The 25,793-nt window shown below is 40.6% G+C and overlaps 1 protein-coding gene across 1 annotated transcript in view; it reads right to left on the bottom strand.

The window, feature by feature from the left end:
- The window catches only part of LOC103263821 (protein shisa-9-like), a 314,329-nt gene that overhangs the window by 287,122 nt on the left and 1,414 nt on the right, over window positions 1–25,793 (bottom strand). The window contains 1 exon segment of the mRNA XM_008061480.2: window positions 12,990–13,117. Within this exon segment, the coding sequence (XP_008059671.2) occupies window positions 12,990–13,117 (128 nt within the window).

Here is a 25,793-nt window from a genome sequence, read left to right as displayed (position 1 = left end):
AGTAAATATATGGCACGCCAGTTCTAGTCTCCTGCTCTTTTCTCACAGCAGACATGGCTAATCAATCACAGCCCTCATGCCTACAGAGCTTGAAGATGGCCTCAAAACCCTTTTCAACACTCCACTGCAGGCAGCCATGACCAGTCATCAGTGATAGCAACCAAGATGAAACCTAGTTGCCTACTCTGGATGAAAGAAGGAGCCCAGGCTTCCATGTCAGACCAAACTGTACTTGAATCCTGACCCTGCCATATAGTCTATGAACAGCCTGTGCCTGTTTACTCTTTAGGATGTAGATAATTCTGGCCATCTTGCAGGGCTATGAGGTGAATTAAATAAGATAATATATTTGAAAGACCTGGCATTCAGCAGGTAACCAATAAATGTTCATTTTTGGCATTATTATTTGCTTTTTTTCCCTCTGAGTCTGTGTCTCACTCTGTCACCCACACTGAAGTGCCATGGCACAATCATAGCTCACTGCAGCCTTCACCTTCTGAGTTCAGGTGATCCTTCTGCCTCAACTTCCCAAGTAGCTGAGACTACAGGTGTGCACCACCACATTCAGCTAAGTTTTGGGGGGTGCTTTTGTTTTTGTCTTTATTGCAGAGATGAGGTCTCACTATGTTGCCCAATCTGGTTTTGAACTTCTGGGCTCAAGCAATCCTCCTGCCTTGGCCTTCCAAAGTGCTAGGATTAAAGGCATGAGCCACTGTGCCCAGCCAGGGTTATCAACCTGAATATTCCTCATACAATGTTTTATACACCATGAGTGCTTAATAAAATGGGCAACTTAAAATAGGACTCAAAGATCAATATCCAGGAAAAGGTAAGCCAGAACAACTTCCTCCCTCCATCCGCTTTATCATAGCAAATACATTCCATTTTCCCCTATACTTTTACTAAAAAGTATCCTGGGAGGCAGAGATGCTCACAGCATTCCTGGCTGAAAATCTAGAGACTGCATCTTTTGTTCTTAAGTGCTTTTCTTAGCTTGACCTGATTTTGCTCCCGGGTGAGAATTATAAGATCTGGTGGCATATTTGGGGTATTTTTGGATTCAGAGTCAAAGAATAGGTAAATGCTTGGCTTTAACCACAGATAAGCCAAGATTGGGGCTTGCTTTTGTATGATTGCCCTGTTATAGGTACAGGATATGCAATTGATCTGTGGATTTGTTATGGTTTGGTTTTTTTGTTTTGTTTTGCTTTGCTTTGCTTTGCTTCCTATGTACCTATCACCTCCTCTCTCTGGGTTTTAAGACTGTCTTTTAAAAATAATAATTAAATGTGAGACATAGCTGTAGGAGATTTAATAGTCTGTTTGGCAACACACTACAATCAATATTGTAATCCTAAGCAGGGGATTGTTAAGGTTCTTTTGCATCACTAGAGTTAAGATTCTTTTATTATCCACATCAACACAGCACAGTCATTTCATAAATATTAAACACGCCCAATTCCTTGCTTAGTTTGCTTTCATGCCAATGAAACTGAGAGTCTGCATGGATCGAGACATTAGGAGGCAAACTATGATACAGAGAAGCTGAAAGAAATGAAAAAGAGGTGAGTGCTATTGACAAAAATCAATTGTGATTGAATTGGTGGACTGAACTTTGAAAACACTGCCTTTGTGTGGCATTTCATAATTGCCAGGGAATGCTGGAATATGTATTCATGAGCTGTTAAATGTATGCAACTGCTCTTGGTACTTAATTTGACTGATAACAACACTAAAGTTTTATTCCACAAGAAATAGAACTGCAATGAATTGAAGATGAAAAAGTAATGGCAGCATTTCCTTGCTAGAATGTGCCCAGTATTGTATTCTAAAAGAAATTTACTAATCTGAAAAAGTTTTATAGAGCATCTACTATGTGCCAGGCATGGTTTTAGGCACTAGGAATACAGTGGGGAACAAAACAAAGTCCCTGGTCTCATGGAGCTGACAAATACAAAAGAATCAAGTAGACAAAATGACTTTGTTTAGAGAGTACATGAGCTATGACCAAAATAAAATGATGATCTAATAGAAAGGGATGATAGTGGGATTCTTTACATAGGAAGGACTACTTTCTATAGGGAGGGCATCCTAAAGAGATAACCGTTTAATCAAGACCTAAACAATCAGGAGAAACCAGCAACACAAAGTCTGAGAGAAGAGTGTTACAGGTAGAGGGAATAGCAAATGTGAAACCTCTGAGGTAGAAGCAATCCTGGCCCATTTACAACATGTTTTTAAAAATCTGAACCTAATCACTCCCAAGCAGATTATCAGAACAAACAAACATTTATAAGAAACCATTTTTTAAAACATGCTTGTGTAGCTTCTTTGTCAGTTATTATCAAAGAATTGTTGATGGATGACCTTCTTTGATTTTGATACATGCATTAAAGTTTTTAAAATAATGCCTCTACAGAATTAAGTGCTTCCTCCCTTCCTTGTGGTCATTCAATAAAGTAAAGTAAATACCACATGCTGCCCTTGCATAACTTTCAATTAATAGGCTGTTGGTAATTCAATATTTTGTTAAAATGTCAAATATATCAGAATTGTCAAAGGGCTTCCTTTGGATAATAGATGAGGCATCAAACTAAAGTAGTCCTTCATTACACCAATAGCAATGAAGTCCATCTTTTTTGTTCACATCCTTACTTCCAAGTAAACATGCATTTGTGATCAGTAATTGTGCCCTAAACATTCAATCATTATTTTTAGAACCATATTAAACAAAAAAGTTTCATGACTTTATAACTTTAAGAAAATCCATGCTTTTTTCTGGATCTCGATTTCATTATTTGTAAAATTTGCAAAATCTATAAAGTCAGATGTATGTGACCACGCACTGGATAACTCCCTGCACAATGTGGTTCAGCACCATAGGCAGATCCAAGGGATTATATGCCCCTGGTCCTTTGCAGAAAGTACATACATATACCCAGGGTGCAAAAAAAAGTATACACATTTTAAGAGATGTTATCTATGTACTACTTTTAGTTCACCATGATCAGAGTGCCTTGACAATGGATAGGAACCACTTTGAGCACCTCTTGTAATTGCAGAAGTCAAACGTGACTTGTATTCATCTTGTGTTATCAGTATATATTGAGTATTACAGTTTTAATAGTCTTTCCTATCTTAAAATGTGTATACTTTTTTGGCACCCTCTGTATACATACACAAACACATTGCCAATCTCTGTATTCCTAGCAGCAAGACTTAGTGCCTAGAATTAGTAGGTATGCAATAAATACTCACTTAATGACCAATCAAGTAAAAATAAAAATCCATATTCTCATTTCCAACTGATCAGGGGCAAAAATATAAAATTAGAAAAAAATGAGGACAGTGGAATGAATTTTTCATTTGACTTAGGCAATGCCTTTTGGTTTAGGAACTGTTTGTTGCCTAAATGTCTGGAGTTTTAAAAAGTCCTTATCTTTTATGAAATGATGATTGATAGCATTTAAGTAGAGCTTTTTACTTAATTTCCTTTTGAGGCAAAATTGAAAAGTTAGCACACTACAAGTTGGTCCCCAGTTCTACTTTTCTTAAATTTAGAATCCACTTTGAAACAAGAATTGTGAAAGGCCAAAGGCAGGATGACACCTGAAGTTCCCTCCAGCTCCAAAATTCAAAGAGATAGACTTTTCTGGCTGGATGGTTTGAACTGGATAACTCCCTACATCGTGTGATTCCACACCATGGACAGATCCACAAGCCCACCAATCCCTAGACAAAGAGGTAGATCTAAATAAGTAAAAAACAGGCTCTGCTTCCAGATTGGCAATCTTAGTGCAAGCACACAACTCCAGACCTAACACCTAAATTAATGAGTTTGAAGACTCCATTTAATGAAATATTCAGATTATGATTACACTTAGTTTCATTTACTGCATCCTCAGACTGATGTAATAAGATTTCTTTTTCAACATGTAATTAACTTTATTGAGAATGCTCACTGGGATTTTTTTAGGCAGTTTCTTAAAACTTATTATAAATTATTTTAATATATGTAGCATGATATTAACTACACTACTTTTTTTATATTGGCTGTTATTTTTAAAAGAAGAAAAAACTCAACCCTAATCTATTCCAGGAACAGTAGCTTGAAGTGAGAGAATACTCTCAAAAGATTATGTATTCAACTCCTGAGAGCTGATCTTCAAATTCTGGTCTTCCTGCAGCAGATTTGGAATTCTTATTTTCTGACCAAAAACAGGATGCCCCTCACTGAACAAAATCCTTTTCTTCCTTCACACAATTTATACAAAGCTCAGCAGACCTGCAAGAAAGATCTATATTCTGAGACAACTGGTCCTCTCCTCAGTCAAAAGTGAGCAAAGTCAGAACATGAAATTTTCTGCCTTTCTTCACTCTGATTCTTAGAAAGTTGATGGAGAGCATTTTTCTTTCAGAGCAAAATACAAATTCCCCCAGGAAGGCTTTCCTAATCTCTCTTTCCTCCTTTCTAGCCACAGATATTTTGTGGGGGCCTCCTGGCATGCTTTATAGCACCCTGGACTTTTTCCTGCCATGCTGCTTTGTAACTGTTCACTTGTTCATCTCTCCCACTGCACTATAAGCCCCAAGGGAATATGTCCTATGTATGTCTCTCATTCTCATATCTCCAATTGCTAACACAAATAAATACCAGTTGAATGTTGATTGAAGGGAAATGTTAACTACAGGAAAGTAAACAATTGGCTACAATCTGAGTCCTCCAGAACAGAAATGGTGGCTTTACCTCTGTTGATCCATTTTCAATGATGTGCATAGTCTAATACAGCAATTCTCAGCAGAAATTAATAAACAAGAAAACGAAAGAGAAAAAGACATCAGTTGGTATATCGTCCAGTATGGGTCTTTGGTCAAGGCATGAGAAAGGTCATGAAAAGAGCATAAGGCTTAAAGTCAGGTAGACAGGAGTTCATGTCCAAGGTCTGAGCTACTCGGCAAAAAATTCTGTGACTTGGGCAGGTTACTTAAACTCTCTGAGTCACAGATTCGTCATCTATGTCATGTGTGTGCAATATATATTTCAATCTTCCTTAGGAGTTGTGGGAAGGAAAACACATGCATGTGGGTAGTGCTCAGCAAATGCTTTATTTATTGCTTTATTTATTACCCCTTTCTGTCCACACTAAGAGTCAGTCCCATAGTAGGCATGCCATGTCACTTAATCCAGACACATAAATAGAAATGCTCTCCCAAAGGAAATGTGTCCAAGAATAGACTTTCCCTAGTATGAAAGGAACAAAACTTGGCATCTTTTAAACTAAACCAGACACCGTGTTGAGCACTTAGGCTTTCTTTACAAATAGTCCTCCAGCTGGTTGGAAGCACTTGGGGAAGGCAATGCAAATCTAATTAGGCAATGCCATGTGGCCAGCATTAGTAGCAATTTTTGAAAAGAGCCCAGGAGACGACTTACAGAAAGTGATTTTTTTCCCTTTAAGGGCTCTGTTTCTCTGTTGCTTGCATACATATGCACACACTCACAATCTTGTTTTCTAGGTCAAAATATAAGACATGTCGGGGGCCATAAGAATCTTCCTGGTCTGGTTTGCCAATGTTAATAAAATAATTAAACTCAGTATTCCTAACTGAACAAAAGTTCGTGTGTTTTAAATGGTAATAGAAGAAAAACATAAGACAAGAACAAATGGCTAAGAATGAGATAGCTGCTTCATTTGAGCCATTTCCTTGGGAAGGAATCGACAGTTTCTTCATTTCTCATCTGCATGCAAACATTAGTAATAACAAACACATGTACACACGCACACACACACATTGTGTTATCAACTGGCACACAGAATGAAAACATTTCACTGGGAAGATAACTGCATGATGAATTCATGCCGATTTGTACCATTGTCCCCTAGTGAACAGACAATTTGAGCATCAATATTCACTTGTTCCACAACTAATATTAGTAACAACCAATATTGATGTTACCAGGCACGATGCTAAGTTATTTTACAGAATGTGAAACTAAGGTTCTGAGAATTCAATTATTTTTTCCAAGACTGCACAGTAAATAAGTGTCAGAGCAGGCAGCAAATCCCAGTTGTCTACCTCCCACGCTTATGTCCCCCACTTACTCATTGCACTCCCTCAAAGCCACGTCAGACATCTTCCACATGCCAGAGACCCATGTGAATACCGCTGAATACCACACCTCAAGTGAAAAACAGATTTCTTGATCTAATGTTCAAACTCACTTCAAGCTACTGCATTGAACCTACAGCTGTTTTTTTTAAGCTGATCTAGTATAGATCACACCCTCACTCTTATTAACTATATAATTTACTAATCCATATGCCAAGACTTTTAGGGTCATAGATCTTCAGATAGAACAACTGATCTGTCCAACTGTGGAAAAGAACATTTAGAGTTAAACTTTCACACATGGTTGAATTAGTCAAGTCCTCTCAAAACTCAAAATCCCAGGAGTCTCAGGTTCTACTGGTCTCCATACGCTAAAGATTGTGCTAAAGCTTCATTAGCTAAATTCTTGTGCTAAATATTCTTGTACTAAAGATGTATTTATGCACACTTGCATTCAACCACTGTATATTGAACACTGTATATTATCTAGGCACTGGAGACACAGGTGAATAAAACAAATGCATCCCTGCCCACCCCCAAGAAAGATTAAAACAGAAATCCATCACCCCTTTCCCTTCTCATGAACACCTTTCTTGGAGAACCCAGCCCCACTGTGGTCTTAACAAAGAATCCTAAAATACACTCCATCCCACCCAACTGATGGAACCAGGATCAAACAACTGATTCAGGAGAAGTCGGGCCATTGGCTACTTGGAAACCAGTCATATTCTCTTTCTAAATAATGTGAAATAAGTGCTCACAATGACTGAAAATGTTAAAGACAAAAGAGAAGCTTTTCCCACTCAACTTATTGTAATCCTTGAAGTGGTCCTAATTCCTACCCTTCCTGAGACCCAAATATTCACCATGAGATAATCCATGTACCTCTAATAAAGTCCAGGCTATGGAGTCAGATAGACCTGGGTTTGCATCCTGGCTCTTCTATTTATTAACTATGATGTCGCTGACAACTTTCCTAATTTTTAACATCTTATCACATATATTTTCAAATATATGCAAAGATAAGGAGGACAGAATAATCAACTCCCATGTCACCCAGCTGCAATAACTCTCAACATTTTTTCCAATTTTGTTTCACCTATCATCTCCAACAATTTTATATTTTCCTGGAGCATTTTCATTTATTTTTTTCTGGAATACAGTGCATGATGATAGTTCACTGTAACCTCAAACTCCAGGCCTCAAGTGCTCCTCCCACTTGGGTCTCCCAAAACTCCAGGATTACAGGCATGAGCCACCGTCTCTAGCCTCCAGGAGTATTTTTTAAGCAAATTCCAGTCATAGAGTTAGACAAGTTCTTTAATTTTCATAATCTCAGTTTTCCATTATAAACTGAGAATATAACACCTCTTTCATAGGCCTTTTTACTTGTCAGACAAAAATGTATAGAACTGCACAGGAGGCTGATACAGGAGGACCTCTTGAGGCCAGGAGTTCAAGACTAGCCTGGACAACATAGTAAGGCCTCCATCTCTGAAAAAAAATTTTTTTAATGTATAGAACTTTTGCCATGAGTCAACCCCAGGTTCACTTGGGGGGGGCGGGTACAGCTGTGACAATACAAAGCATTTTCTTCCAAAAAGCATAGATTAGAGTAAAAGGGTCATAAATAAACTGAGTGAGACAATTTCAGAGAAAACAAAATGCTATGAAGAAAATAATGGGGAAGTGGAGAGCCGTGTGACCTGTCTAGCTTAGTTTCAATCCAGTTTTGCCATTTAATAGCTATACAAACTTCAGACAAGCCACTTAATCTCTCTGAAACTCAGTTTCTCCATCCTTATGATGGTAACAATAGTAGTATCAACCTAATAAGGTTTTGAGGATTCAATGTGTCAGGGGTTTATAACACTGTATAAATCACTGCTAATATTACACTATCTTACATATGTTTTACTACTATACATACCTTTATCTATATATACCTTTTTGTCTGCCCTTACTAGAAAATTGCCCCAAATTTTTTAAATATCTGGGACTTGGGTGCCAGTGGTAGTCAAGGAAGTCCTTTCTAATAAGGCAGTAATTGAAGTAAGATGTAAAAGGGAAGAGGTGAGACAGAGGCAGTATGCTGTGGGCACAAAGCACAGCATGTGCAAAGACCCTGAGACAGAAGTGAGGTAGGCTCTTTGAGGGTTGTTTCCAGTACTAAATGAGCTAATACATTCAAGGCATGTAGCACAGTGCCTGGCACATAGCAAGTGCTCAATAAATGTTGGTTATCATGCCGCTTAAGGGAGGACTCATCACAAGATGGTAAATTGGATGTATAATTTGGAAACAGCTCTTTCTTAGAGTGCTAATGGACCTTTAAGTTCATTGAGCATACCCTTCCACTATTTCTACTCTCAGAGGAAAAGCTACCTATACTGAAAACACCCACACCACAAGGAGAGGTAATATGGTATAGTAGTTAAAATCATAGACCTTGAAGTCTGACTGGCTCAGTTTAAATCCCAGCTTCACCATTTAGTAGCTACACAAACTTCAGACAAGTCATGTAATCTCATGACTCAGTTTCCCCATTCTTATTATGGTGAAAATAATAGTATCAACCTAATAAGGTTTTGAGGATTCAATGTGCTGGGGATTTGTAAGGCTATCTGTATAAGTTACTGCTGATATTACACTATCTTATGTATATTTTATCTTATACATTCCTTTATCTATATTTACTTTTTTGCCTGCCCTTGCTAGGAAATCCCCCCCCCATTTTTTTAGATATTTGGAAATATTTCCAAAAGTCAAGTATGAGACACCTTGATAAATATGGACAAATAAATGATCCTCTATATTATCTGTATAGCCTCTCCAGAAACTAAGCCATAAGTTTGCTTTTGGGTTCCCGTAAATCCACTTGGGATCATCCTAGGGAATGGTGGTGGGGAGGGACTGGAATAGGAGCCTACTCTTTCTGATGAATTTTGTGTCCTAAAACCCGAGTCACCATTTCCCCTCAGTTCGACGTGAGATCTCAGTTGCTCAGATTATGCTATAAAATGAATCATGTAACATTAACCCAGTTCCAAAGAGTGTTGCATGCATGCATGCATGGGACATAAGAGAGTACTTTGTCCCATGAATATATACAAGAGCACAGTCAGGCCAGTAACTGGTTCCATTCCAACACTGACCCAAGGAGAGCAATTTTATATAGATGTTTTTATAGACACTTTCTATGCTGTGGCAATAAAGGCATTGTAATTGCAGCTGGCTTGTTTAGTGTAGTTTTTCTGTCTTTATCACATCATTATACAATATTGCACACCCAAGATTCTACTATCAAAGTGTGCTGTGATATTCTGGATTGGACTTAGGAACAGAAAGGGATATTGGTGAAAAAGCCAGTAAAATTCAAACAATGTCTACAGTTTAGCTAAAAAGGAGCATATTCATGATTCTTTAGTTCTGATAAATGTATCATGGCAATGTAAGATGTTAACATCAGGGGAAAATGGATGAGGAGGATATGGGACTCCTTGTACTATCTTTGCAAGTTTTCTATAAATAAAAAAATTACAAAAAACCCCTATATTTCAAAACCATGTGCTGTGAACACGAATGAGTTGAGAAACATTGATCTAGGTGGCATCCACGGGCCCTCATTCACTTCTCTTATTCTTAAGAAAACAAAATGGAGTCTACATTCACCCTAAACTCCCAAAAGGAGTGGATGTGTCATTAGCCGGCAGGGAAGTTGGGTTGGGATAGCAGAATGTGTTCATAGCACTTAAAGACAAAATGTGCCTTCAAAAACAAACTGTAATTATATAGAAGCCAAGGCACATTGCAGAAAATCACTATTTCATTGGAATCTACATCCTGTTACTCGAAGAGGTTGAGGCCCTTTTGATTATTAGACTAAATATTTTTAGGCAATATCACAGAATGCCTGGACAGAACATGAGCAGCATCAACTGAAGAAAATTTCATCTTTAGATAAAAAGGCAAGTCCAGCATATCACAGGAAAAATCAACCCTAGAAAATTGATGTCGAAAGGTTGATAAAATGTGCCCATATTTAAGTTCTCTCTTCCATGTTTCTGTTCACCCAAGTCCTTCTCCACTCCTTTCCTTCCAAATACCCAGATTTCTACACTGGCTGCTGATTCTCTTAGCATTTGACCAAAGGATAAGGAAGAGATTGGAAAGTGTTCTGGTGTTATGAAGAAGATAAGGAGAAAGTAAAAGATGGAGATTATTGCTCTCTTATAGCAATGTCGTATGGATGACTGAATAGACATGGAAATGGCATTTAAGTTGAGACTATTGAATTCCCATTCAAATCTGCCAGCTTGGATGTTTGGTGAAGAACAATCTAAAAATGTCATGATGTGCCCTTCTTGGTGCATTGCAAACAGATGCATCTTTCTTTTCATTTTTTGATGGTAAATCATTGTCGATCTCATAATGTCCAGGAAAGGGAAGTAATAGTATGAAGAGCTGGCCTAATTTTCCAATTATCAGACTGGATTCCTTCTCTCCCACTTCTCTTTCAGTCAAAATGAGCTCTGCTGATTGCTCAGCTACTTTGACCCCTAACAACTGATTAATATCAGTCATCTAGTCCTAGCCTCTCAATGAACTCCCTAAATCATCCCTTCTTCTGAACATACAAATGTTTTCCTGTGTTTATAATATAGAAATATTCCTGTTAATCAATAAATAGATAAACAAGCTATTACAAGGAAATTTATCATTACTATCAACTATTGAATTAATGTGCTGTATAAAGTAAACTTAATAATGTAAATCTGTGATAAGACTACATGCTTCTTCTTTTACTTATAGAGATATTCCCAAGAATTTTAGGAAAGAAGAACTGAGTCAACCTGGCAGGATTATATAAAATTAAAATCTGTGGCAATTCTTGTAAGAATGCAATGTTTTGTATATTACTCCTGGAATTCTTTCCTATAGTTTACTAGTAGCTCTAGTGTAGTTCTATTCAGTAGACTGTTACAAGACACTTTCTCTCTTGGTATAAAAGATCACAAATTACAGGATCACAATTAGAGATCAAATGCAAAAATCAGAAGTAAACCAAAGTAGCCTGTCACAAAAGATTTCTGAATTATGCATTCCTGGATACCAGTGCCTGAGCAGTAATTTATTTTCAGTACAGTTTTAAATGAAAGTCTCTTGTTTAAGCAACACTCATTAAGATTTCCTGCCCTTTAGCCTGAAGGAATGATGAAACTTGGGTGACTTCAATGAGTTATTTCATTCAAGTGCTGATTCAAACTCATCCTAGAGATTGAAACTTCAAATGAAAAAGCTGTTAGCAACCACCTTTTATGGTCAGGGGCTCAACACCATTTCTGTCTTTCTGCTCTGTGATCATGTTCACTGATATATAATGTTTGGGATCCAAGCATACAACCAGGTTCAACTACATCCCCAGTGCCAACTAAAAGAGAATGTGCTCATTTCCATCAAAGCCAGAATCAGACTCAGTAATGGCCACATCAGAGTTGATGCTATTTATCATATATTCTGGGGCTGTGGGAGTTGGTCATAAAACTTCCATTTGCTGGTGCATTTATCTCTAAAATGTGGCTATTTCTCATCCAATTTTGTGATCCAGTTCATAAATAAATAATATCAAATTATTTAACATATTTAAACCTAAGACATCCTATTTGGTGGCCCATTTTTCAAATCATGTAAAATTTGACTTTGCTAACACACTGCAACACTGTCCAAATCGTAAAAAATCGTCACCATGCAGAATCAGAGTATTCACGTCACCTAAGTTAAATTCCACAGGTTTCTTCCTCTACCCAATGAGCATAAAAAATTTGCAACTAAACGGTCCAAAGCTATGATTCAGCAAATAAAACATCCATGCAATACCCCTAGTAGAACTTCAGCAAAGGTGACACAGACTGTGAAATATGCAAAACCAGAACTGTTTCTCCTTTCAGGAAACTCCAGTCACAACTAAATGCATACTTTTGTTATTTTAAACCAAGTCTTCCATATTACTTTAATGTGGGGGTTACTTGCAAACATAATTGCTGGGAATACCACAGTTGTCAAAAATGAAACAATCTTATTTTTCCTTCATTTTCATTAGTCAGAGCATCAGCTCCAGAATGTAGGCTGTATATATATAGACCTTTGAAAAGAAAAGAAATCTTTGTGAGTATATAAATATCCCCAAGCATACTCCCTCTGCTGAAAAATATCTATTGAGACATGATAGCAAATAATGCTTTTTTTTTGCCCTAGCAGAACAACAGAAACGAATTTTTGCTGTTGTTCAATCACACATATGCACTTCCCAAACCAACATGATCACAATACCCACCCCCTCACCCACACAGAGTATTTTGTGGATTATTTTTATGAAATTCTAGTTATATAAAAATAAATATAATTCTCCTGAACTAGCATTTCTTAATTGAAAATAGCCTGAAACTAGAAGTCGCAACTAGTCTATCTCAGAAGGCAAACAAATAAGCAAATGGACCATTGGGTAAGGGATTAACTACCTAAAGTGAACCAACCAAAAACTCGATTGGTTAACTAAGTGCCCAATCATGATGAACCAACCAAAAAGTCCATTCGTTAATAGATCAACTAAGATGAACCAGCCAGGTGGTCTACTTGGTAAAAGAAGAACCAAGCATCTGAAACTAACCAAGAGGATCACTATTTAACAGAGAGACACCAACCAAATAAAATCTGACAATGCCAAACTCAGCAGCATCCAAGAGACAAGAAATAAAACCTCTAACTTTTCCACAAAAAGAAGCACTTAACAAACCAAACACACATCATGAAATCTGGCAGTGTGACCACTGTGCAGAGCACTATGCAGGACAGGAAATGGTCCATGCAACTATACTTACGAAGATTATTTATAGGGGTTCTCGTGTCCATGTTCTCGTAATGCTGGACGTGGACAACAATATTAAGGTCTCTCTCCATGTGGTCAGTGTTGCAGTGGCCCTGTGGCCTCATGACATCAGCAAGGGCCCTGAAAGAAAAAAGAATTTAAATCTGTTCATTCAAAACACGATGATTGGCACCTGCTATGCTCCAAGCACTGCGCTTGTGAGCAAAAGACAAGGCCACTTACTCCATGGAGTTACCATTCAAGGTAGGGGTGGGGTGAATGAAAACATAAGCAAATAAAATTACTGTGATTGGAGGTTACACAGTGACTTCACACAGACTAGTTTGCATGACTGTCACAACAGTCGTGTAATAACAGTCATATCTACCCCACGGAGGATTAAATGATGAATACATGTAATGTGTCTGCACTCCATAGATTCAGTTCTCTCTTTATATCTAACACTAGATATAATACTTCATGTACAGTAATGGCCCAATATGAGCAACAATAGTTAACATTTACTGAGTATTGACCATAAGCCAGGCAACATGCTAATCGCATCACATGCCTTAACAAAGTAGCACAAAACACTTTATGATGATTACTACTCCTTTGAAGATGAGTAAATAATGGCTCAGACAGGTGAATTAACCTCTTTAAGGTCACAGAGCCAGTAAGCTGTGGCATAGGGGTTTGAACCAGAGTCTTTTTTGCCAGGCTGGGGGGATGGAAACACAATTCAACCCATGATAGTGACTTTAACAATTAGATGTAAACTTAGAAAAAAAAGGTTGGTGTTTACACATAGAACAGAGATCTGTCAAACAGATATTACACTTGATGTTAAATCTACCAATACCCCTTTTTCTCTTTGTCTACCCTCTACCATGTGTTTATTTAAATATATGCATATCCTTGAAAGATATGTAATACTGTAGGTATTATTGTTCATGTGTTTAACTTTTACACAAATGGCGTTTTTTACCATAAACTTCATCTTGCTTCTTCCTTTGTTCACACAATGCAAGGGTTAGCCATATTGCTGAAGATGAATCTCTTTTGTAACTTATAACTACTGCATAGCATCCCAGCACTTATCTGCAGGGATCATAGTTTCCATACACAATGACTAGTATGGTAGAGGAACTGGCCAAGCAGAATGAATGGCGGCCATAAACATCCAGTTGTTTTATTGCAGACCAGCAGACTATCAGCCCTATTTGTCATTTCCATAATAATGGACATCAAGATGGTCCCCAACTCCCTGGCCCCTGTAAATAACACTGCAATGAACATCTTCATACAGGCTTCCTCTTGTACCAGGGAAAGTTTCTCCAGGGTACTACCATGTTTCAAGATATACCCAGATGCTCTTAGCTAACTAGAATTCTCTGGTCCACATAAAGGGAGACAGAAGGAGAATGAACTGTTTGAGGAAGGCCCACACAGACCACCCGTTAACTCAGCAAGCCCAGCCTGTCTGCTGGAATTCACCCCACTGTGACAGGGATTCTCAAACAGTGGTCTGGCAATCAGTGGCATCAGTGTCACTTGGGAACTTGTTAAGATACAAATGTTCAGATTCATCCAGACTTACTGAGTCAAACTCAAGGGGCGGGACTCAGCAATCTGTGTGAGTCTACTGTACATTAAAGTTTGAGACTGTGGTAAGATCAGAGACCCTGAGCTTAGGGGAATGGTTCTTTATCAGGCAACAGGAAGAAACACAGCTGGTGAGTAGACATCTCAGATGTGAGAGAGACCCAGGTCAACACAGCAAAAGTCCCTCATAAATTAGAAGAAAACACTGAATCCACTAAGAGACAAGAGAGTAACTACCATTCTCATTCTTTCATTCATTCGACAAACATTTATTGTCTACTACGTGCCATGCATTATACAAGGCCCTCAGGATACAGCAGTGTACAAGACGAACAAGGTTGCTGCCTTCCTGGGGCTTATCTTCTATGGGAGAAGATAAAAAAAATAAGCATGTTAAGTAAATAAACAAGGGCTGCAAATAAACAAATATATAAAAGAGTAATGTGATCAAGACAGACTGGGGCACAGCAGCATTTTTCACAACAACAAAAAGGTGGAAACATCTCAAATGGCCATCAACAAGTGAATGAATACACAACATGTCTTATATGAAAGGGAATATTATTCAGCCATAAAAAAAGAATGGAGCACTGATACCTGTTACAACATGAATGAAGTCAGACACAAAAAGACACATAGTGTATGATTTCATTTATATCCAATATCCATAATAGGCAAATCTATAAAGTCAGAAAGTAGATCCATAATTGCCCAGGGTTGGGGAGTAGGTTTTTTTTTAAGAGTGATGAAAATGTTATTAGAATTAGATTGTGAACTGAAAGTAAATAGTGATGATGGTGGCATAATTTAGTAAATATACTTTAAAAACTCTGAAATGTAGACTTTAAAGAAAATTACATGAAAAATAAATACAGAGGGGGAGAGATTTGGTGTGATCAGGCAAAACCTTCTTGATCAGGAAAAACCTTGGTAAGCAGGGGAGAGATATGGTGTGATCAAGAAAAACCTTTCCGTCTAAGTTGAGCCCTGAACAGTAAGGAGCTGGTCACATGAAGAAGATGAAAAGAGCATTCCAGGCTGAAAGAACAACAAGTGCAAAGGTCCTGAGGCAGGAATTAGCTCAGATATTTGAAGAACAAGCAAGAAGGCCAATAAAACTAGAATAGAACAAACAAGGAGGGGTGCCAATGACAGGGTGTAGAGTATCATAACCCATTTCACAGAGTGAAAACCTAACCAATTTAACCCAGCTAATGGAGTGAAAATGCAAAGTTGAATATCTCTGAAATCAAAATCCAGACTCCTTCCCAGCTCTGTGCAATAAGCAGAGTCTGAGATTCAAAGGGGCTGCTGGGAAGGAAAGTTTTGAGACAGAAGACAGAAGCCTTCCAAACCTAAACCTAACTTGTCTTTTTCACTTCCAAACAGGTTCTTCAGCCTGAGCTTCAAGGGGTCACTGAACTCCTCTGAAATTGAAGTGAAAATTTTGTTTGTGCATTTTTCTTGAGCAAGAGGTCAAAGGTTTTATCAGTCTCTAAGGAGTCCCTCCCCCATGAAAATTCCAAAATATTTAGGCTTTCAAAAGGATAACCAAGTAAGTAATCAGGATGGTTACCATGAACTTGGTTAGCACTGCCATCTGCAGATCCCTGGATGTTGCCTTGTGAGTGCCACAATTCCTAAAATCCCAGTCCAAAAGTCCAAGGACACTTTTCCCCTGGGCAGCTCTTCCCAGAGCTTTCAGTAGAGATGGGGAATCCTAGAGATCTCCATTTCCTAGACAAGGAATCTGCAGAGTATGGTTCATTCACTCCAGGAACTGCATAAAAGTATTTGGTATCTGGCAGAGGGATATCAGAACTTCTTTGTGTGATCTTTAGTCATTAAAAATGAGAAAATAATTTAATACATGTATTGATGCTGGAGCCCACTCCTGGAAGGTTTATTCAATGGCAGGACCAAGGAAGGTGACTACCAGCAGCACCCTTCCCGGGGTGTACTGCCCATATTACAGTTATATGTGCCACTGAATGGGGACACATAGATTAAATTATCTACTTTGGACTGTGTTAACCAACACAGAGCAGACATGTGGCTTTAAAAATGCCCTCCCTTTATAAAACCACAGTCTGAAGATAGTAGTGGTAACGCAAGCACAAGTAAACAGCAAAGTAGACTCCGCTATTCTCTTCAAAAGATACTCACAAGGTTAAAATAGTGATGGGCTACTCATATCAAAATGAAGTCAGTCAAAAATAATCAAAACTCTCAGGAGAAATATTCAAAATATGGATTTATTTATTAATGATAAATGTTACCCTCAATATACATTACATTTTGAGATATTAGCTAATGAAACTATAAAGTCATCACACTTAGCAACCAATTTTTAAACAATTTTTATTTCACCTTCAGTTCAGTTTAAAAGTTCTGTTTTTAGGAATGCTTTATAATGTGCATAATAATTGTTCATGAGTACATGCACATGCAATATACTTAGTGAAATGAATGTGTTTCTATCAGGTACATACAACAAACATTTTTGTAAGTGGAGATGTATTGAAAGAAAATTGATGACTTTAAAAGAATCAACTAAGCCGGGCTCGGTGGCTCAGCCTGTAATCCCGTGCCTTGGGAGGCTGAGGTGAGTGGATTGCCTGAGCGCACGGGTTCGAGACCCGCCTGGGCAACTTGGTGAGACCTCATCTCTACAATAAATCAAAAAATTAGCCGGGTGTGGTAGCATGCGCCTGTAGTTCCAGCTACTTGGAAGGCTGAGGTGGAAGGATCGCCAGAGCCCAGCAGGTCGAGGCTGCGGTGACCGGGAGCAGCCACTGCACTCCAGTCTGGATGACAGAGTGAGACTCCAACTCAAAAAAAAAAAAAAAGAATCTACTGGCTGGACTCGGTGGCTCAGCCTGTAATCCAGCACTTTGGTAGGCCAAGGTGAATATATTGCCTGAGCCCACAGGTTTGAGCCCAGGCAACTTGGCAAGACTTTGTCTCTACAATAAATAAAAAATTAGCCAGGTGTGGTAGTGCGCACCTATAATTCTGGCTACTTGGAAGACTGAGGTGGAAGGATCGCTAGAGTCCAACAGGTCAACACTGGGGTGGCCATGAGTGTGCCACTGCACTCCAGCTTGTGTGATAGAGTGGAACACCAACTCAGAAAAAGAAAACCAATTATGTGTCACAAACCAAATAAGCGCCTAAGGATTTGGCATGCTTGTTTCACATAGTTTGGGTGCTTCTCAGACTCCAATGTGCATTCAGATTACCTGAAGATCTTGCTAAAATGCAGATTCTGATTCAATGAACTTGAGGTGGGACCTGAAATTCTGCTCAAGATTGCAGGTGATGAAGATGCTGCTGACCCACAGGTCACACTCTGAGTAGCAGAACCCCAGGGGTAGTAGAATGGTTAGTGTGGTGTGTCAACTTGACTGGGCCACAAGGTGCCCAGATATTTGATCAAACATTATTCTGAGTGTTTCTGCAAGGGTATTCTTGGATGAGGTCAACATTTAAACCAGTAAACTGAGTAAAACAGATTGCTCTCCCTAATGTGAATTGGCCTTAACCAATCATTTGAAAGCCCAAATAGAACAAAAGGCTGACCCTCCCCACATAAGAGAGAATTCTCCTGCCTGCAGGCCTTTCCTCCTGAGCAAGGACATTGGCTCTGCAGATTTTTGACTTGCCAATTTCTTATAATAACACTTCTACACTGTTGGTGGGAGTGCAAACTAGTGTAGCCTCTGTGGAAATCAGTGTGGCGATTCCTAAAAGCTCTAAAAATCGACCTTCCATATGACCCCACAATCCCCCTACTGGGAATATACCCTGAAGAACTCAAATCACTCTATAAAAAAGATACCAACACACGTTTGTTTATCGTAGCATTGTTCACAATAGCAAGATCATGGAATCAACCATGCTGTCCATCAAAAGAGGACTGGATTTTAAAAATGTGGTGCATGGAATATTACACAGTCATAAAAAAGAATAAAATCATGAATTTCGCAGCAACCTGGATGGAATTGGAGTTTATAATACTGAGTGATCTCTCGCAGAAACAAAGATCTGAGAATCACATGTTCTCATGCATAAGTGGCCCTTGAACAACTATCATAATACTATAAGAAAAGAATTGACAGTGGTGGGAAACTATGGGGGGGGCAGAGAGGGGAAGAGAGGTGAGACTAACGGTAGTCAATATCTGTCTAAGGATGGGGAGGCACACCTCATCAACAAGGGTACCTGCACAATGCATCTTTGTACACCTAACCCTTAACTTTACCCCACAATTTTAAAATAAAAAATGTTAAAAATTAAATAAATCTCTTTATATATTGGTTGTTTCTCTGGGAAATCCTGCCTAGTACAGGTACCTTATTGAAGAAGCTACACTTTTCCTTAACATCTCTTCACCCAGTTCAGAACATTATGTTGAAACATTGCCATTTTGGGGACTGAAAATTTGATATTGGGCAATTTCATAAGGTTCAATTTAGTGCCGATGTTCTTGTATATTTCCTTAAGCGTTACTTGCCTCCCAATATTTAGTTGTTCACTCTGTGAGGGGAGGGAAAGCATCTGTACCACACTGTTCTCTCACAGCTCTCAGCACAGAGCTTGGCATAAGGTAGGTGTTCAACAAATACCCATTGAATGAATGAATGGATGAATGAAAAAATGGGGAGACACTTTCTTTTGCTGTGTAAACCAGGATATCAGAAACCAGGACTCATATTTGCCACGTCCTGCACAAGGCACTCAGAATACAACAAGGGAGTGGAGGAAACAACTATTGTCCCTGCATTCTCCTGCTGTGGTAGAAGGAAACAGATAATAAACTATAAACCAGTAAACTAGTAAGTTAATTTCAGATTGTAATGTAAAATGAAGCCAATAACATTGAGTGGTAGGCTGGTGCATGTGGAGGTGCTATGGGGACTACTAAGCCTGGGTAGTCAGGGAAGGCTTCTTGGAAAAGGTGACACGGGAGCTGGGGCCTGTATGATGAGAAGCTGTATGATGAGAAATCAAACAAAAGAGAATTTGAGCCATGCAACAGCTCCAGTGGGGGAATGCATATTGGAGGAACAAAAAGAAAATGTTGTATCTCTTTTTCTTCCGATTACAGTGAGCAAATATATGACCCCAATATTTTCAAACAGAGGTCAGTATCTCTTCAAAGCCTCCAGGGGTCCCAATGCCCAAATTATGCTTTGACTTACACTTGATTCCTAAAGTAACTCTTCTTGTACAAGAAGCATCATTTATTTTTCAAGAATGCAAAGGCAATGGGCATGAGTGAACTTTCTATAGTTAATGGTGACATAGGTATAGACATTTGACAAAGTTCATCAAACTGTATGCTCACAATGTGTACATTTTATTGTGTAAATTATATCTCAATGAAGTTGACTTTTAAACTGCAAGGACTCAGTGCCCAAAGAGAAGCAAATATATCCTGCAAGGAAAAATATATAACTTAAAGACTTGCCCATGGTCAACAGTATATGCAAGCCTGGGAAAATGGTCAGAGCCATAGCCACAAATGTGTAGAAGGGTGGACAGTGGAAGAGAAGTTGGTCGACGAGAGAAAGAAGTAAATTTATCATTTGATGCCATTTCTTTGCAAAGGACGCCAGCTCATCCCATGCATGCTTTAAAAACACACAGGACACTGTACTACACAATTTGCCAACTGGATTTCCACTTCTTGAAGGTGGACAAACTAATGGCATGTGTTCTCTACTGGCTTCAAGTGTAGAGAGCTTCAATCATGTGCTTCCATCCCCAAGGTCATTTCTCACTGACATCTCCACCAAGATGTGTGCACTGCCAGGGGCAGATGCAGAAAACATTCCTAGTCTTGATCTTACAGTGGCTTCCTGCCCTGGCCCTGACGTATGCGTTGTTATTTGCAGAGCACCACATACTTCTTTATGATTTCAGGAGACTGGAAGTCCTGCAGGTTTGTGCTCAAAAGCAGTGCAGCCTAGCAGTCAAGGACCTGCACTTCACCTTAGACTGCCTAGGTTTGAAGTTCGACTCCTCCAGTCACCAAGGGTGTGTTCACCCTCCTAGACTCCTCCAGACACCAAGGGTGTGTTCACCCTCCTAGAAGGCAACCTGTGCCTAAGTAAATGGCAGATTGTCACAGAGCTCCCCTCACAGGGGAGGGGTATGAAATTAAGTGAGGACTTACATTTAAGCTTACAGAAAAACCACTAACCCAGCAAGAGTTCTTCAGCATCACCTAGACCAACACTTTGCAGTGCATTTAATGTAATCATACATAGACTTCTCATCCTATTCTGAACCTGCCAGCCACCCCCGCAACTCAGATTCACATACAAGTCCAGAGAGGTTAAAAGACTCGGCCAGTATCACATAGCTAAATAAATATAGCAGAGCAACGCCCACCAAGATCCAGACTATACTGTCACTCTCTTCAGTAGACAAGAGGTAGAAAATTCCAATAATAGGAAAGATGAAAAAGGGTGATAATTCCTGAACAGTGACTTTGTTACAGGTTCTGTGCTAATTGCTTTAAGCCCTATCTCTGAACCCTCAACCTCCAGACAAGAATCTGAGACTCAGAGAGGTGAGGCAACCTTCCCAAGGTCACACAGTTATTAAGTGGCTGTGCTGGAATTGACTCTTAGGCAGTCTGACTGAAGCCTGTGCTGTTCACATCAGCCTGACTGATGTCTCTAAGGGCTGCCAGAAACAGCCTAGTGAACTGGGTGGAAGTGGCAACTGAGATGAACCCAAGAGCTTCCTAAAGGGGGCAGACATCACTTAGCGGCAACCAATGGTTGCTGTGTGAAAAGACAAACCCAATGTCACTAGACCTACTCTCAGGAGAAACAAGAAATCTGGATTTCTATGTGAAATCTCCCCATTTTTAGACATTGGCAACTGATTCTAACTTGGTTTTAAAATGCCGAGTATAGTAGCGACTAAAGAGATTTCACAGCCAAATACAATGAGTCTTGACTGTATCCTTATTTGAGGGGGGAAAAAAGCTCTAAAAGACATTTTTGGGATGACTGAGAAATGCTTAATATGATTGGATATTTGATGATATTATGAAATTTTTTGTCCTTTTCTTGGGTATGATAATGGAATTGTGGTGTGTAGGAAAATGTCCTTGCTCTTAGGAGATCCATGCTGAAGTATTTGGGGACTATATCAAGTCGGTAATTTATTTTCATATATTTCAGCCTAAAAGAAAGAAATGAAGAAGGGAGGAAGGAAATAAATGAAGGCATAGAAGGCAAGAAGAGGGACGGGGAGGGGAGAGGAGGGGAGGGGAGGAAAAGGAGGGTGAATGGGAAGAAGAAGAAAGGAAGGAAAGAAGGAAGGAAAAGAGAGATGAGTAGGGAAGGAAGTAAGAGAGGAAGTAAGAAAGAAAGGGAAGAAGGAAGGAAAGAAGAAAGGGAGAGTGAGAAGGAGGGCAGGAAAGCAAAAACATATGGAGAGAGTATGAGAACATTAAAGCAAATATGTCCAAATACTAATAATTGTTCAATCCAGATTAGTAGTTGTCAGCTTGGCATGATTTTGCCCCTAGATGACATTTAGCAAAGTCTGAAGACATTTTTGACTGTCATGACTGGAGTGTGGGGTGTGTGCTACTGGCATCTAGTGGGTAGAGACCAGGGATGCTGCCAAACATCCTACAATGCACAGGACAGCCCATGCACAACAAAGAAGTATCCAGCTCCATGTGTCATTAGTGTTAAGTTTGAGAAACCCTATTTATATGGAGGATATACTGGAGTTCATTTTATTATTCTTTCAAGTTTTTTGTATGTTTAAAATATTTCACAGTACAAAAAATGAGGAAAATTTTTAAATAAAACACACAAATAGAAATACCCACCAGGCTGTAATCCAAGCATTTTGGGAGGCTGAGGTGGGAGAATTGCTTGAGGCCAAGAGTTTGAGACCAGCCTGGTAAACATAGCAAGACCCTGTCTCTTCAGAAAAAAAAAAATCAAAAAAATTATCTGGGTATGGTGATATGCACCTGCAGTTTCAGTTACTCAGGAGGCTGGGGCAGAAAGATTGCCAGAGCCCAGGAGGTAGAGGATGTGGTGAGACATGATCAGACCATTGCACTCCAGCCTCAGCAACAGAATGAGACTCCAACTCAAGAAAGAAAAAAAAGAAAAGAGGAGGAGGAGGAGGGAAGAAGAGGAAGGAGGAAGAGAAGAAATACCTTCTAGACCAAACAAGACATATCCTTGTGGTTTGGTACCCATAGCTTGCTACCATTTGCCACCATTTCTTCCAATAAGCAGAGATTGACTGTGGCTGCTCTTACAGCTGCTGAATGAGCATTACAAGTTCTTACAAGATCGCATGAGCCTCCCCCCACCTCCTTCCTGGAATTGGTATCTTTCTCCTTTCCTCAGTCTCAGTCAGCTCAAAAGGAAGCAGGCCACATTCCCAGGACTCTGAGCCTGTGAACTAACATCTTGGAGGCCTCTGCAAAGTTTGTCATGGGGGAGTGGCAACAAGCTTCATGTCTTTGAAAAGGTGCTTTCAGGTGAGATGAGAACAAACCCCATGTCAGTGACTCTTACAGCTCCAGACAAAAATTAAGAGGCTGGCAGGTTAATTTCACCTGGAAGCTGCCTTGCTTTATAGTGGCCTTTCTGATGATGAGCCTGGTATGCCGGTGCCTACCGGAACATCCCTCAGCACCAACAGGCAGAAGTTCTTGAGTCCATTGCCATGGTTGGAACTGCAAATGATCAACCACCTGCATTTGGCAGGCACCTGGGGCAGCCCCAGCACCACTGAAATGTTACATAGGTGGAGAGACAAGCAACAGAATGCAAATAAGAGTCGCACTGGCCCCTCTCCTTACTTTTGGGTTAATGTATCCATCCCTCAGTACTGTAATATATTCCCAAACCCAAGATCAGTGTTTCCCCCAAAGTGTCGACATCTTTATCTCAGAGCCAAGAAGGAAGGAAGGGAGAGAGAAAGGGAAGAAGAAGGAGAGGAGTGGAGGAAAGAGAAGGGAAGGAAGGAAGAAAGGAAGTAAGAAAGAGAGGGAAGAAGGGAGGAAAGAAGAAAGAGAGGGGATAGTTAAATGCAGACTTCTAGGGCCCACCCTGAACCTATTGACTCAGAATCTCTGTGGATAGAACTCAAGAATCTTCATCTTAGGTCACTGTTCCAGATTCTGATGTTCACTCGATCTGAAAACATGTCTCAGACATGGCTGGAGCCAGGAGACTAGGGGTTGCACAATTTTCTAACCGTGTGACCTTGGACAAGGTGCCTTACCTGAGCCATGATAACCTTGCACATAAACGGGCATAGCACCCGTCTCCTAGGGTAGTTGTGAGAACTAAATGATACACACACACACACACACACACACACACACACACACACACACACCCGTAGTATGATGCTCAGCCAGTGTTCGTTACTTTTCTTTAACAGTGATTGGTTGAACATTAGAATCACCTCGAGTGCTCCTCCACAGTACTGACACTCAGGTCCCATCCTAGAGCTGAATTTTTTTTTTAAAGCATTCCAGGTGATCTAAACAGCAACGAGAGTTGAAAATCATACCTTGGAAGCTGTCAGGAAAAAATCAACCATTCCTTCTTTTCAAGTCTGCCCTTCCACTGCTTTCTGGAATTCCCAAAAATCATACTGGGAGGACCTGTGCTGGGGCTCTGTGCCCAAGGACTGGATGCCTGCCCCTTGATTCTGCCTTCACGCAGAGCTTTCCCGGTAAGGGAAGAAGAATGTAGCTGCAACCAGCTTAACTGTAGTCATTTTTTCCCCCAGCAGAGCTGCAAGAGGGCAGGACCAGGGAGCTGGATCCCTGCTGGGCTTTTGGGCACCTTGTGGAGGGCTGTCTCGCGAGATCAAAGAGGACTTGCTCCAGCATTGCTTTCTCCCCTAGACGCCTCAAGGTTAGCCTCTCTCCCCACCTGCCCACCCACCCCTCCTCCCCCGCCGCACTCCCGCCAACCTCCAAGGATGACTTTAAAAAAAAAAAAGCAGGATTTATAGAGAAGACAGAAAGGCTCCCAGAGTGGGAGAGGACCTGAGGGGGTTGCCCAGGATGGCTCTTTTAAGAGCTGCTTTGCCAGGAAGGGATGGAGATTTCAGCAGTTCACCCGAATCTGCAAGGCAGCCTACCTGTCTCCGAGATCTTTCCCTACCAAGGCGAAAACCGCAGCAGCCGCAGTCCCGCCCCTCACCTTAACGCAGACCCCGGAAATTAACCGGGACTGGCCCGAACGGTGGGGCGATTAACAGGACACCCTGGAAGAGGTGGGCGGGGCCAGCGCTTGACTCCTTTAGTAGGTCAGGGTTTCTCAAAGCCCCCCGGAGCTTACTTCTGTGTGGCAAGACCCCAGCATCAACCCACAACTCTCTGATGACCCAAACCGAGAAGAACTTCCTCACCTCTTCCCCCAAATCCCTCCCCTCTGGGGGGAAAAAATCCATCGGATTCTCTGCGTATAAATAGAAAATAATTACTAGTGAGGTGGTGATGTTCCTTCGCCTATTTTTGGTGGGTCTCTTTGTTCAGATTTTTTAGGCATGCACACGGAGCGCGTGCACACACACGCGCGCGCACACAGGCCCCCAGTGGAGAGGACGCGGGGGCGGGGGAGCGGAAAACACTGCGACTTCTTTGCCCAGACTCAGAAGGAAAGAGGACAGTTGAAGCTGGCGCCCCAGCCATCCGGTTGCTCGCCCGCCCAGACCTCACACAGACCCCTCGCCTCTCCCGCAGCTGGCCGGGGGCTCAGCGCTCGTGGCTCTGTCCTCCGCCTCCAAAGTTACTGAGTTGTGCGAATCCATTTAGACACTTTAAAAAAAAAAAAAGAAAGAAAAAGGCAAATAGCTCCATTAATCCCCAAATGCCTCTTCCCATCTGCTGCGATTTGCCCGTGCTGGGACTTGCAAAATGAACAAGGAAAACGGGAAAGTTGACGAATCAGAGTGTTTGGAGCGTGAAGGCGCGCGGGGAGTGGGCCCGGGTCCCCGCCAAGCCCGGCCAAGGGTGCAGCAGAGAGACCCGGGGAGAAGCAGTGGCGGGAGAGAGGGACCAGTGGATCAAGGGACGAAGGCAGCTGAGGTCCCAACTGCAGGCGCCGAAGAGCTCTGGGAAAGTGAGGCGGCCCCTCCTAGCGAGGCTTTTGTTCTCGCCCTCTCCTCACTCCACCCCCCCCCCCCCCCCCCCCCC

Source organism: Carlito syrichta, unplaced genomic scaffold (genome assembly GCF_000164805.1).
Source record: "Carlito syrichta isolate Samal-C Ts95f unplaced genomic scaffold, Tarsius_syrichta-2.0.1 Scaffold305280, whole genome shotgun sequence".
Taxonomy (NCBI): Eukaryota; Metazoa; Chordata; class Mammalia; order Primates; family Tarsiidae; genus Carlito; species Carlito syrichta.
The sequence above is the reverse complement of the archived record's forward strand: the minus strand, read 5'-3'. Positions and strand labels throughout refer to the sequence as shown.